The 12,765-nt window shown below is 34.0% G+C and overlaps 1 protein-coding gene and 1 pseudogene across 1 annotated transcript; both read left to right on the top strand.

The window, feature by feature from the left end:
• The first annotated feature begins 3,168 nt into the window (after positions 1–3,168).
• Positions 3,169–3,603, top strand: LOC121245532. The gene has a single exon (XM_041143570.1). The coding sequence runs from the start codon at positions 3,169–3,171 to the stop codon at positions 3,601–3,603; it is 435 nt and encodes a 144-aa protein (XP_040999504.1).
• Positions 3,604–10,335: 6,732 nt separating this feature from the next.
• LOC121245533 lies at positions 10,336–11,722 on the top strand (annotated as a pseudogene).
• Positions 11,723–12,765: the final 1,043 nt, after the last annotated feature.

Genomic DNA, 12,765 nt, shown 5'->3' with positions numbered 1-12,765 from the left:
TTTCAGACTAATTAATGTTTTTACTGTCAATTAGTTAATATTTAATCACACGGAACGCGCGTGCGGCCCCAAAATTGATCAATGAGTAGTGCTACTCCCACCGAATGGCCGCTATCAAATCCCTTTAAAAAATTTTAAAAATAAAAATAAAATCACAAAATCATTAAAAACGCTTCCTTAACTATTAGGCAAAAAACAAAAAAACAAAAAATGGGTAAAAAATATAAAGTGCAGCTAAAAGCACCATGCACGTGCGTTCCATTAATAGATAGCTTTCAATATTGGACCAGTTCTACCTAATTAATATTAGCTAACACAAAATTGAAATCCATTGATAGTTTAGTTTCTGGTGCACATTAAAAAAAGATCATCATCATGATGTACTACATCGTGAGCTGTAAAATATAATTTTCCTATAAAATAATATTATAGGATTATTGTAAACGGTTATATTACGAATATAAACATGAATATATAGCCTCTGAATTAATATTGAAAGGCGGTGATATGAAAAGTATTAAAAACATGGCCGACTAATTCTTGTCGTGGAGAATAATATTATATCTTTTCCAGTACTGCAAAATCTTACTAGCTAGAAAATATTCCGAGTCATCCAAGGGCTCTGCCTCTTGCAATACACGCAGCTAGCTATATCTGTTTGACTGGATCATTTCATCTGCATGAATTAGCTAGGAAGCTTTTGATCTTAGAAATCAAAGATCCTCAAGTAATCTGTATGGAACGTAACTCATGTACTGCTTGAAAGAACAATTTCAACATTAATATATTAATGAATAATGATGCGTTCTTACTTTGTTGCGTATTGAAGCAATACGCACGCGCGTACATGAGCTTAATTCCTTTAAAAATAGATCTAAGAAGCAGCTATATACCTTGCTTGTATCGAGCTAAAAAATGATGAGCATACACATGATGATATATAGCACTTTTAAGGATAGAATTCGATATTAAAGCGTGCTCTCTCTCTCTCTCTCTCTCTCTCTCTCTCAGTTATTATCATCAGAATTAATCTGATATTTCAGCTTGCATATACGTACAACGCGGGATTACGATTCTTTCTCAGATTCGAGATCAAACGCATGAAGAAGTATATTTAAACTACGAGTGGATATAAGAATGATCATATAATATACGACGGAGCCAGTTAATTTAAAATTAGGTTCAGTACTGAATTGATCGGCCGTAAGATAGGTTTTAAGCCTTATAAATTGTCGCATAATGTGATCCAATATAGAGGTACTCGTGCTGGAACAACTATGATCATGGGAGAAAAAAGAAGGTAATGGACGGAAGTCGATTGCCAATGTGCAGTATTATGAAAAAGGTCTCCATCTTTATATGTACAGTACAGAGCTAGAGGAGATATCATTGTCAACACAACTAACGCGGCGGCCATCATACCATATATTCAGAGGTTATAATATATATAAATAGATTCAAAGCAAATTAACTAATAAACGAAGGAAAGTGAAAAATGAACGGACGAAAGAAGGTGACATGATTGCTCGGAGAAAAATAAGGAAAGAAATTTATCAAAGCTTCCATGATTACGCGGCGCGTGGGGCTCGGATCGAGCTCCCATGCATGTTTATAAATTAGAACCGTGATATATACATGCAAATTTTATGCGGGATGAAAAGGAAATAGGTCAGCGGTATTATTACTTTTTCCTTCTTCTTTTTTCATCTAAGAGCCGTTAAAGTTAGGGATATTTTAGGTGATTTCTATGGGCATGAATAGTGACACGGGTACAGTTCGTGTGAGTGCGTGATCATGATGCATGATGATGTGCCGGTGTCCTTGAAAAGAATGATTCTATTCTAAGGTTTCTACGTCAGTACACATCATTCGCAAATTATAATTTGAAATTTGTAAGATAATTTGTATCTTACAAATCAAATTATGTTATCTGAATTGTATGTGATATAGATCAAGTCCTAGAATAACATTTCTCCTTTGAAAATTACCTAAAATCTCCCGTTGCCAAACATTAAGGTTTTTGTTTGCAAATTATAATACAATCAAGATTTCTAAAAAGATTGTAGCTACTCTTGTAAATCCTGTGTTTTCCAAATTTTGTCTAATTATTTGTGAAAGCAATGAACCGATTATTCTTGAGAATAAACAATTTTAATTTAATTCATGAGTCAAGGTAGACTGAAGGAAAATATTTAGTTCACAAAAAACTCTCATAAAAGTAAAGTTATGTGCCAGCTTATTGTGGTAAATCAAATTCTAATTAAACTCTTTTTACTAAAGAAAAGCATGTCTAACATTTCATATTTAGCCACAATACCAATATTGAATTATATTTTTATGAAACTTTTTTCTAAGCTAATATACGTAGTTGGCTAAAAAAATTAAAAATAAGTATCTCAACTTTAAAAAGTAAACCATATTGCTAACGCATGCAGGCCGCACGATAAATAGTAGTTTGTAAGTACAATATATTTTCAGATGAATAATGTTAGATGCAAATCCTAAATGGACAAGTGTTGTGCAAGTTATTTTATAAAAAAATGGGTCTCGTTAATAAAAAATAAATTTTTTTTACAACTTTCAGTGTGAGATCTACTTTTTACAAAATCTTACACAGAACTTATCTATTTTAAAAAAGAGTTATGTTACATGTACTTATATTTTTACTTATAATTTTACTTATTAGACTCATTTTGTTAGTTTTCTTTTAAATTTTAAATTTCATGATTTTCAGTATAATCATTAACTAACATGTGTGAAGAATTAAGTTTTTTGTAGGTTTTTTTCAAGTACATTTACCATTTTTTATTTTAAAAAATCATTTCTCATATTATTGCATCCTAGCCAACGGCCCACTTTGATTCTATTAATGGACTTTATTAGGCACTTTTAATTTGGACGCAACTTCCAAAATCATCGTCATTAAAAACTCTAAATGCAGATCATTTGGCCTCAAGTTATCAAATCTTAATTATCATATATAGTTGCATGTTATTCATGATGTCCTCTCATAATATAGATTTCAAATAGTTACAGTACAGTAATACGTGTACGTCGTCTCGATCTTCCCTATAAAAACATCCCTAGTCCCATAGAATTTTGCTTCACAGCTGCTTAGTTGTAACTTCTAAGCTTTGATTGGCGTCCTTAGTTAATACTCATTCATCAATGAAAGCAACCAAACTTTCATTCCCTACGCTTCATTGCCGGCCATTTTCTTCCACATCGCCACGCCACAGAGGGCGCGTTAACCTAATAAGTACTGTGGCAGCAAGCGGGGGAACAAGGGGACGAGATCACTGGGGCAGGCTTGTGGATGAGAACATGATTGTGCTCCGGTTGCGGATTAGGGAGATGAAGATCTCAGAGACGAATTACGATCCACCTTTGAACTGGATGGAGTGGGAGAAGCAATATTCTTTGCGTTACAACGAGGATATTTCTGAAGCATTAGGGTTGCTGCAAAATTATTTGATGAATACTAGGCCAGGTTTGGCTTTTGGGATGGTGGCAGTTGTTTTTTTGAGTGTACTCATATCTTCTGGGGTGGCCTTGATTCATGCAATAGAGATAGCTAAGAGGATCTTATCGATCTGGGTTTAATTAATTTCGTCTAACCTTGATGTACGTATAAGTTTCTGTGTGGAGGTTTGGCAGCTTTCTCCATGCCGACGTGCTGGGCAAAGCTAATTAATTAAATTGACTAATTAATGATGCTATTATGAATGGTTGTTTGATTTGAGATGAGTTGAGATGATCTTAATATTCAAACATAACCTAATACGTTTCATGATGTACTTGTTCTCAATTAGCTATAGTTATATTCTGAGAATTCCTTTTGATCTGATTCTTACTGATCCTAAGACATGATTATGATGAGTTTTTGAATTTGCAGGCATAAACATATATACAGTAAGACACCATTTTTAATGCAGCTTGATGATATCTTTGCGGTAACATTAATGTCTGGTCCAGTAAGTGATGTATTTCATATATAATATTGATGCGTGAAACAGTAATACCGGTACATAATTTTCTTCATGCTTGATCAAAAGATGGCAAAATCCACTAGCCTTGTTTTCATGTGAAGTAAATTATTTTGAATGTGTACGTAGATCAATTAATCAAGCAATGCGAAAATAAGGGCGAAAAGTTTGAAACGGAGCCTAAAGTCTACCAATTGTAACTAAATATACTCTGTCAAAAGTGAGATTAGAGTTATTAATTAATAAAAATTAGAGTCTAATCTTCTTTTTTTAAAAAGAGAAAAAAAAGACTATAAGGTCCATATATAGAAGCATGGATGGTGTTTTTGAAATAGACTTCATTTCATTCTATAAACCAAAGTTACAGATGTGACTTATCAATACAGGAAAAAATCCGAACAACAGTCAAACTACGCATCTGCTCTAGGGCACCCTCGCACACAAATTCATTTATGGCGGTCATTGTCTTAACTTTTATAAAACTCTCTCCTAACAGAGAGAGCGCTTTTGAAAAAACAAAACTAAATTACCCATCTTCCAAAGAAGAGAACACTAGCCCCCTCCATCCTCCCAGACAGGAGGAATACGGGACTCTGCTATTATGGACACCAAGTCCAAAATAGCCTTTTTTTTTTTTAATTAAAAACTAAAAACAGCAAACGGAAAACACATAAAAAAATACAAAAACATAAAAAATAGCAAGTGGGGCTAGGGTTTCATCTCTTTCCAAGCCTGATGCCCCCTTCTACTTTCCTTTTTTTCTTTTCTTTTCTTTTTCTTTTACTACCTTCTTCTTCTTCTTTGCGTTTTACTATGCTGATCGCTCCCTCCGCCGCTCTCTCCCAAGCCCATTTCCCTCTATGCTACTGCCACCCTCCACAAGCACTGGCGTGAGTTTAGAAAAGCGCGCCCACCACCAAGCATCGACATCCTGATTCTAGACAGCACGAACACCCAGCTCGCATGAATACCAGCTTCCACTGTGCAGAAGACCTCCTATGCACGAGCTCCGCCGCACGACCAACAGGCTATAGCGTTGCCCGCCCTCTCGACCAACTCTTGCCCAATTGCGGCCGTTCCAGGCGACTCAACACCACACACAAGTCCGAAAGAAAAAATGAAAGAAGAGGTTTTTGAATATTTGAAATGAAGATCTTTGAGATTATTCAAGAACACAGATCTTAGAAAGAAAAAGGAACAAAACCTATACTAAAAAGGGGATTACCCGAAAGAGCACCCCTTATTTGAGCTAAAACTAAAAACTAAAACACGCCAAAAATAAAACAAAACGAACAGACTGAACATATAGATAAGAGGGAGGGGAGGGAGAGGAGCCAAACCTCCCTCAAAGCTAGATTCGGATTTGGAAGAGTTTTATAGAGAGAAGTTGGAGTTTTTCTGATCTCTAGAACAAGACCTGGCTAGTTGTCCGTTAGGGAACTCCGAAGCATGGATGGTGTTGATTCAAGTATTTTAAAATACGAATGCATAGTACTTTTAAAATGTTATATCACTAAAAAAATTGGTGATTTTTAATGAAATGATATCATGATGTGATAAGGTGAGAAATAAAATCACGACGTCATCTATATACAGAACTATTTAATATAAAGTAATCTTATGAAACGCCTATTTGACGCAACTTTTTATGCGCTGAAAATGTTGTATGTGCGGCTGTGAAATCCAATCAATGAAAAGGTAAAAATATTGTTTTAAGAAATTAACTACTTTCCTTCTATTAATGTTTTAAAGTGGAATATAATTCATAAAATTGCATAAACAAATTTACAAATATTTGAACTAATTGAGTGAGTTTTCATCTACATGTTGTATCCTAAATAACTTTGCCAATTACAACGGCTGGATCATGTCAAACTAATTATATCAGTGCATGCATGGGGACTAAAGACCACCTTAGAAAAATTAGTATTACCGCGCGTACGTCTCGAAACGATTGTACGTAATTGATCATAATTGAGTAGTACTATATTTTACCGAAAAAACATCCCGAATTTACTTCCCGAACAGCAATATTTTTCTTTTCTTTTATTTTCTTTTATTTTCATATATTTTTTTATCATCATAAACATTTTTAAAAAAATAAAAAATTCACAATATCATTAAAAAAATACTTTCTTAATCACTAAGCAAAAAAACAAAAAAAAACTTCATTCGGAACACTTTTTGTGTCCCGAATTCGAGAGATTTAACATTTCTCTTGATCATATATATCCTATGTCATAACTTATTTTTCTCACTAAAACCGACCACTTTTAGATCATTAACATGATATACACCAAAATTACATTGTCCTGGTCAAGAGATTTGGATATCAAAATCATCTCATTTCATTTTATCTAATTATTATAATTTTTTAAATTTTTTAAAAGATATAATAAATAATTCAATTTTTTTAAATTAAAAAAAATATTCTAAATATTTAATTTTTAACTCAATTCACTCATCTCAATTCACTATTATTCAAATCTTTCCGAATAATATATTCGATCTATATATGTTTTTGCAGGAGCTAGGCTGGAAGTGCCGTACCATGTAGTCATTAATGATAAAACAAATGCAATGCATCTCGTGCTGCACACACTATAAAAAAAAATTATTTATTTACGATTAATTAATTTTAATAAAATAATTATTTATAATAAAAATTAATTATAAATAATATTTTAATTATAATAAATTAATCACAAAAATTTATTTTTTTTAATGACATTACCGCATGTTGGATCTCAGATATATATAATATTATGGTACGCAGCATGGACGCTAGATTTTCGTCGGTTGTTGGTCAATATGCAAAGTTCCACGATTTATTTTATTATCATATATATAAATTAAAGAATTGTAAATTTGGCAACCGGGAGTTCCGACCTTGCATGTGATCAAGCGTTATTAATGGCATCAAATAATTATCGGGCATTGGGCACGCATTACAATATATACAAATTAAAAATAGATGGTGGGAATATTTTTATTCTCTCTCTTCCATTATCATTTCGATTACCCATCACTGGTTTAATACATAATTTCCAATTGACCAAAAAAAAAAAAAAAAATTGAACTCGAACATATATTCATTATTTCTTTCCATACTCATGCTCATAATGCATGTGTTCGATCGGGGGTTGAGCTAAATTTATATGTTTTTTTTTTTTTGGGTTTTTTTTTTTGGGGAGGGGGGGGGGGGGGGGAGTACTATAAAATAATAGTTTTATATATATATATATATAACGTATACTACATTTATTAATAACGGACATTACAACTTTGACCTGAAACATACATAATAACTCAACTACAATATTAATAGATTCTCAGTACATAACTGTGACTGACATGGTCTAGTCCATGCTGTAAATTTCTATAGACCACCGTCTGAGAGACAGCACAACTATGTCCAAGACAAAGTTTACAAACCCCATATTTTGTCTAAGACAGAGTAGAGGACACGCTTTATGGACAAAAGTCCAAGAGACTGTGTTTTTTGTTTTTACTTTTCTAAAATAAAAAGATATAACAGAAATGAAAGATACATGAGAAAAAATGAATTACATCTTGAAAAAATATAGAACTGCATTTTCAACCTTGGAGAAAAAAAGACAGACAAAGTGACTATGATAGTATGTGAGAGCCATGCGCCACCCTGAGAGTATGGTGATTAGTCAGGTCTGAAGTAACCGGTGACCCTGGACCCAGAAAAGTTGCGCGTGGTGGTAGAAGAGCACCATTGACAGTGGCGTGTGGATTTCACGTTCCCAGGTTGGACCGCACGTGCTCACGCGCAACACCGTTCGGCGATATTCTTCATTCGTCTGAAGGATCGACGTCTTAAAAAACCTGTGGTAGAGCGCGTGGTAGTCACTGAAAGCCAGAGAGCAACAAATCGGTCTTCCGCCCTCCTTTGCCCTAAAAAAAAATAATAATAAGAAAACTAGAAAGGAGATGGAGGAGGGATGGAGGGAGGAGGAGAGAGGAAGAAGGTCATTCCCCTCTGCGCAAGTTTTGATTTGGTAGATTTTTAGAGAGAAAGAGAAGTCTCTCTCTAAAACTAGGGCAGGCTAGACAGTTGTGATACTTCTATAAAATAATAGTTAGTAATATGAGTATTTTTGAATTTCGGAGAAAATATCATGTCCCATAAGATTTTAACTTATTATAGGTGATCTGTAAATTCAATTCACGTGAACACAACAATTATTATAAGGCAGAATAAAGTTATTTCCCTAATGAAATAATGAAGTATGAATTATTGAAATGCCAATTTATATAATTATAATAAATTGAGAACAGTTTGAAGTTAATTTCAAATATTGGAATCAATTATCTCAAACGAAAATTGTAGTAATAATTACAAAATCATTCTTAATGCATAATTCAGAAGCATATATTTATAGTATAATTAATGTTAGAGATATTTATTAAAGAAGAAAAAATCAGTTAAAGCGTCGACTCACGGACAGTTAGGTAGAGCTACACACTGTGTGGACGGTAAGGTATCGCTCGATGATCTCAAAGATTTACGAAAGTTAGTTAGCTTAAAGGACTCTGGTTGGAATAGCTAAACTTAAATTCAAATTTTAGTTAATATGATATGAATTTGTTTTTATTTATTTCATTAGATTATCTATATATTTTTATATACATAATAATAAAATAATATTAATTTTTTAAAAAAATTATTATATTTTACCATTTTACTGATTATATATTAATTAATAATATTATAGTTCTAAAAAAGTTGTTGCAATCAAATCATGATTGGAAGGTAAGGAATAAAACAGTAATTAATCAAATTTGACTCACAAGAGTAATTTATTCTAGTAAAAAGTCATTGACATAATCAATACAATACATCTTGAAATTCTATATTTAGTCAAACACTATTTAAAATTGCATTACATAATCTAATGAGTATTCTTATATCTTACGGCGAATAGCTTCCGACTGTTGTGTGTGTAAATAAATATTATACACATTTTACATATACATACATAAATATATATATTATATATATAAATATTTGTTTGGACGTGACACTTCTTCTGATGATGCTCGTTGTGATTTGTCAAACGAATCATGAGAATTCATTTTTCTAACAGCTTAATTAGTTGAGCTAATAATTGAGCAAATAATAGATGTCAAGAAGACACATGAATATTATAATTAATAAATACAGCTTATTTGCTTTTATTTATAAATCAAGAAGATGGAGGGGAATCTACGTCAGTTGATTAGAGCAGAAGTAATTGCAGACAAAAGCTAATAATTTATCTCAAAATAACTTTGTCTATACTTTAGAGGAGCGAGAGAGTTTTACCGGGTAAATGGGTCACCCACGCGTCTGCAGTTTGACAGTCAAATCGGGTCCGTTCTCGTGAATCTCTTACGGATTAACGGTAAATTTTTCGTATTCATCTTATTTTATCTTATTTAATTAATTATAATCTTTTTAAATTTACATATAAAATAAAATAATAATTTAATTTTTTTAAATCTTAAATAAAATAATATTATAAAATATATTTTAATAATATTTTATTCAATTTTAATTTTATTCTCAAATCATCTCATCCATTTTTAAAACAAACGAGCCATAAGTCTTAAGGTGCATATGCTCTTCTAGGCTTGTTTTACTTATTTTTATGGATTTCTCTTTGGGAATAATGTATGGATGCTACCTTCAGAAATCTGTGTGTTGTTATCACGATATTCCAGATATTCCCTCGTAAAAAATGATGGATTGCAATAAAATGAATGTGTACTTAAAAAAAAAAAAAATCTTCAGGTGTAGGAGTAATATCCTAAGACAGGGTTTTAAATGGTTTAAACATAATGACAGTGGCCGGTTTAATGTATATACTATTAGTTAAGCATCATGCAATCAGCGTTACAAAAGCTACCAAAACTTCTACACGAATCGCTAGCTTCACTTCCATACTTAACTAGATTTCCATGGTATGGCATGAATATCTGTAAAGTTCTCTTACCAAAACTGTCCTCTCTGATAGTGTCATTATGATCTCGATTGTGTGAAAGTGCCTTTTCATGTTTCTGGCTGAATCTCTTGTTATAGAACTCGGAGAACGAATCTGTTGCGTGCTTTGAAGTCTGCGTAGAAGTTGGTGAACTGTTGACATTCCTGTTCGTCAACTTCAACTGCTTTTATTTTCCTTTCCGAGTTTTCCGTGTTTTCTGAGACTCATCTGCCAGAATTTTTATTCTTATACGGCATTTGTGACTTAAGGGATCTGAATTTCAGTTTTTGGGATGATTTATTTTTAAGGAGTTTCCTGGGATTCCAACTGCACAAAAAAGCACAGGGAATGGGTTTTCCGTGTTTCATTGCATGGAACCATGAAATCTGATGCTGTTAATGTTCTGACTGCAATTGTGCCTCTATTGAAACTACTATCTATGACTGTCATTGGTCTGATTCTTGCCCACCGGAAAACGCAAATTGTCCCCAAAGAGACTTTCAAGTTACTCAGCAAGCTTGTTTTTGCCTTATTCTTGCCCTGTTTGATCTTCACACCTTGTCCATGCATTATCTCGAGAGTGTCATTCACTGGTGGTTCATCCCCGTAAATGTTGTTCTTAGTACTGCCATTGGCTGCGTATTGGGGTTCTTGTGGCAATAATTTGCCGGCCACCACCTGAATACTTTCGATTCACCATCATCATGACTGCATTCGGAAACACAGGGAACCTCCCTCTGGCAATAGTTTCATCAGTTTGCCACAATACTGCTAACCCATTTGGTCAGGAATGTTACGCCTCCGGTGTGGCTTATGTATCCTTTTCCCAATGGGTTGCTGTTATACTTGTTTACACTCTTGTTTACCACATGATGGAGCCCCATTGGAGTATTATGAGATCATTGAAGAAGGAGAGCCTGAAATAGAGGAGGTAGTGCCTGCTGCTGATGATCTTAGTAGGCCGCTTCTTGTTGAAGCTGAATGGCCGGGGCTCGAAGATAGGAAACCGAACATTGCAAGACACCCTTTATTGCAAGCTTTTCTACAGCATCTCGGGCATCTCACAAACAACTATTCCGGATCTTGATTCAGTGGATGAGGTCCTAGAAGTACCAAGTCAATTAGATGTTGGGCAGAGCCTAGGATGATTAGAAAAATCAGAATTGTTGCTGAAGAAAACTCCAATTCATCACATACTTCAGCCACCAACAATCGCTTCACTGTTAGGGATTGTTATAGGACTGGTTCTACACTTAAATCTTTGGTTTTTAGTGATGATTCTGTGGTTTTTTTTATCACAGACAGTTTAGATTTTATGGCTGGGGCAATGGTGCCTTCAACTATGCTGTTCTTGGAGGAATGCTTGCTGAAGGTCCCAATGAATCTAATTTAGGATCCGAACTACAATGGCATCATTGTAGCAAGACTTTTAATTCTTCCTTTACTTGGAATTGGGGTCATTCTATTGGCTGATAGCTGAATATTTTGGTCCCGATAACATGTACAGATTCTTGTGCTTTGCCAATACACAACACCAGTGCCATCTTATTAGGGGCAATCGCAAGCTTGAGGTTATGCAGTGAATGAGGCATCGGCTTCTCCTCTTTCTGGGAGCATGTGTTTGCTCTGTTCTCCCTTTCATTGTATATATTCTGTACTTCAACGTGTTATTTCCTTATATCTAAGCTATGTCCTGACTTCTGTTTTTAACTTTATGAAATACATATTTCCTGATTTCAAGTAGTATATTTCTCTTACTCATTGCGGTTAAGTCAAAAGGTTGTATTCATTACAATAAGAAATAGTTCACTAGCTGGTTCTTTTGGTCTAAAGATAAGATAAATCTTTGAAATAAACTTCAGGCTCACTGGATGCAAGGGAAATATATTTTCCACATATATGTTAAAGCATTCCACTAGATCGGATCATTGCAGGAGGATGAGATCAGTAGGGGAGTTCGATATGTAAGACTTCCTAGAAGTCTGAGCTCTATCATTATTGAAACTTTTTTTTCCAGCAAGATCATATTTGCTAAACTACGGAGGCATCCGTGGCTTACACTGTTATAAGCTTTATCAACAGCTTAAGGTTATTTGATGTCCAAGCCTAAAAATCTCAACTGTACTGTACTGGTTGACAAGATTTTACATGTAGCAGAGAGTTTTTTGGTGATTTTTCAAGGAATCTGTCTCATTAATAGCGCAATTTGAAGGTTTGGAAACTACAGTCATTCATTGTTTAAGTTTATCTGCTTGTGATCCCTCTCATTCCATTTCTCTCTGTTTTTGCCCGTCTCAAAGGAATGCACACATAATTATAGTCCAATTATGTCGTTCCATAGCCAGAATTTTGAAGTATTTCACTTCAATTTACATGTTATGTCACTATGTCCTGGAATTTCTCTTCCGGCAACATTTCTCATCAGTGTCCAATCTCCTTATTTTTTTTTTTTTACATGGAATTTACATGTTATATGACTAGAACCAAACCCTGAGGGGCAGAGAATGCTGCAACAAAATTTCCCCTTTCACCCCTAATAACCCGTCGACCTCCACTCACCCAGGTTTCCAAAACTACTGCATCTTCATTCTGTATCTTGGGCTTCCTGCGTTGCTGTAACTTTTCCTAGATTACAGTGGTTTGAGACCAGCATGTCTGCATGTGGAGAGTGAAATTGGATCTTTTCAATTTTAGTATGAACGAGTATCAGAACATATTGTATTAGGGATAGAAGCTAATACCTAACCAATTGGAAAACATTTCCAAATAAGAGAATTGCAATCTCC

Source organism: Juglans microcarpa x Juglans regia, unplaced genomic scaffold (genome assembly GCF_004785595.1).
Source record: "Juglans microcarpa x Juglans regia isolate MS1-56 unplaced genomic scaffold, Jm3101_v1.0 JmScfU0051, whole genome shotgun sequence".
NCBI lineage: Eukaryota > Viridiplantae > Streptophyta > Magnoliopsida > Fagales > Juglandaceae > Juglans > Juglans microcarpa x Juglans regia.
This window is presented reverse-complemented; position numbering and strand designations above follow the sequence as displayed.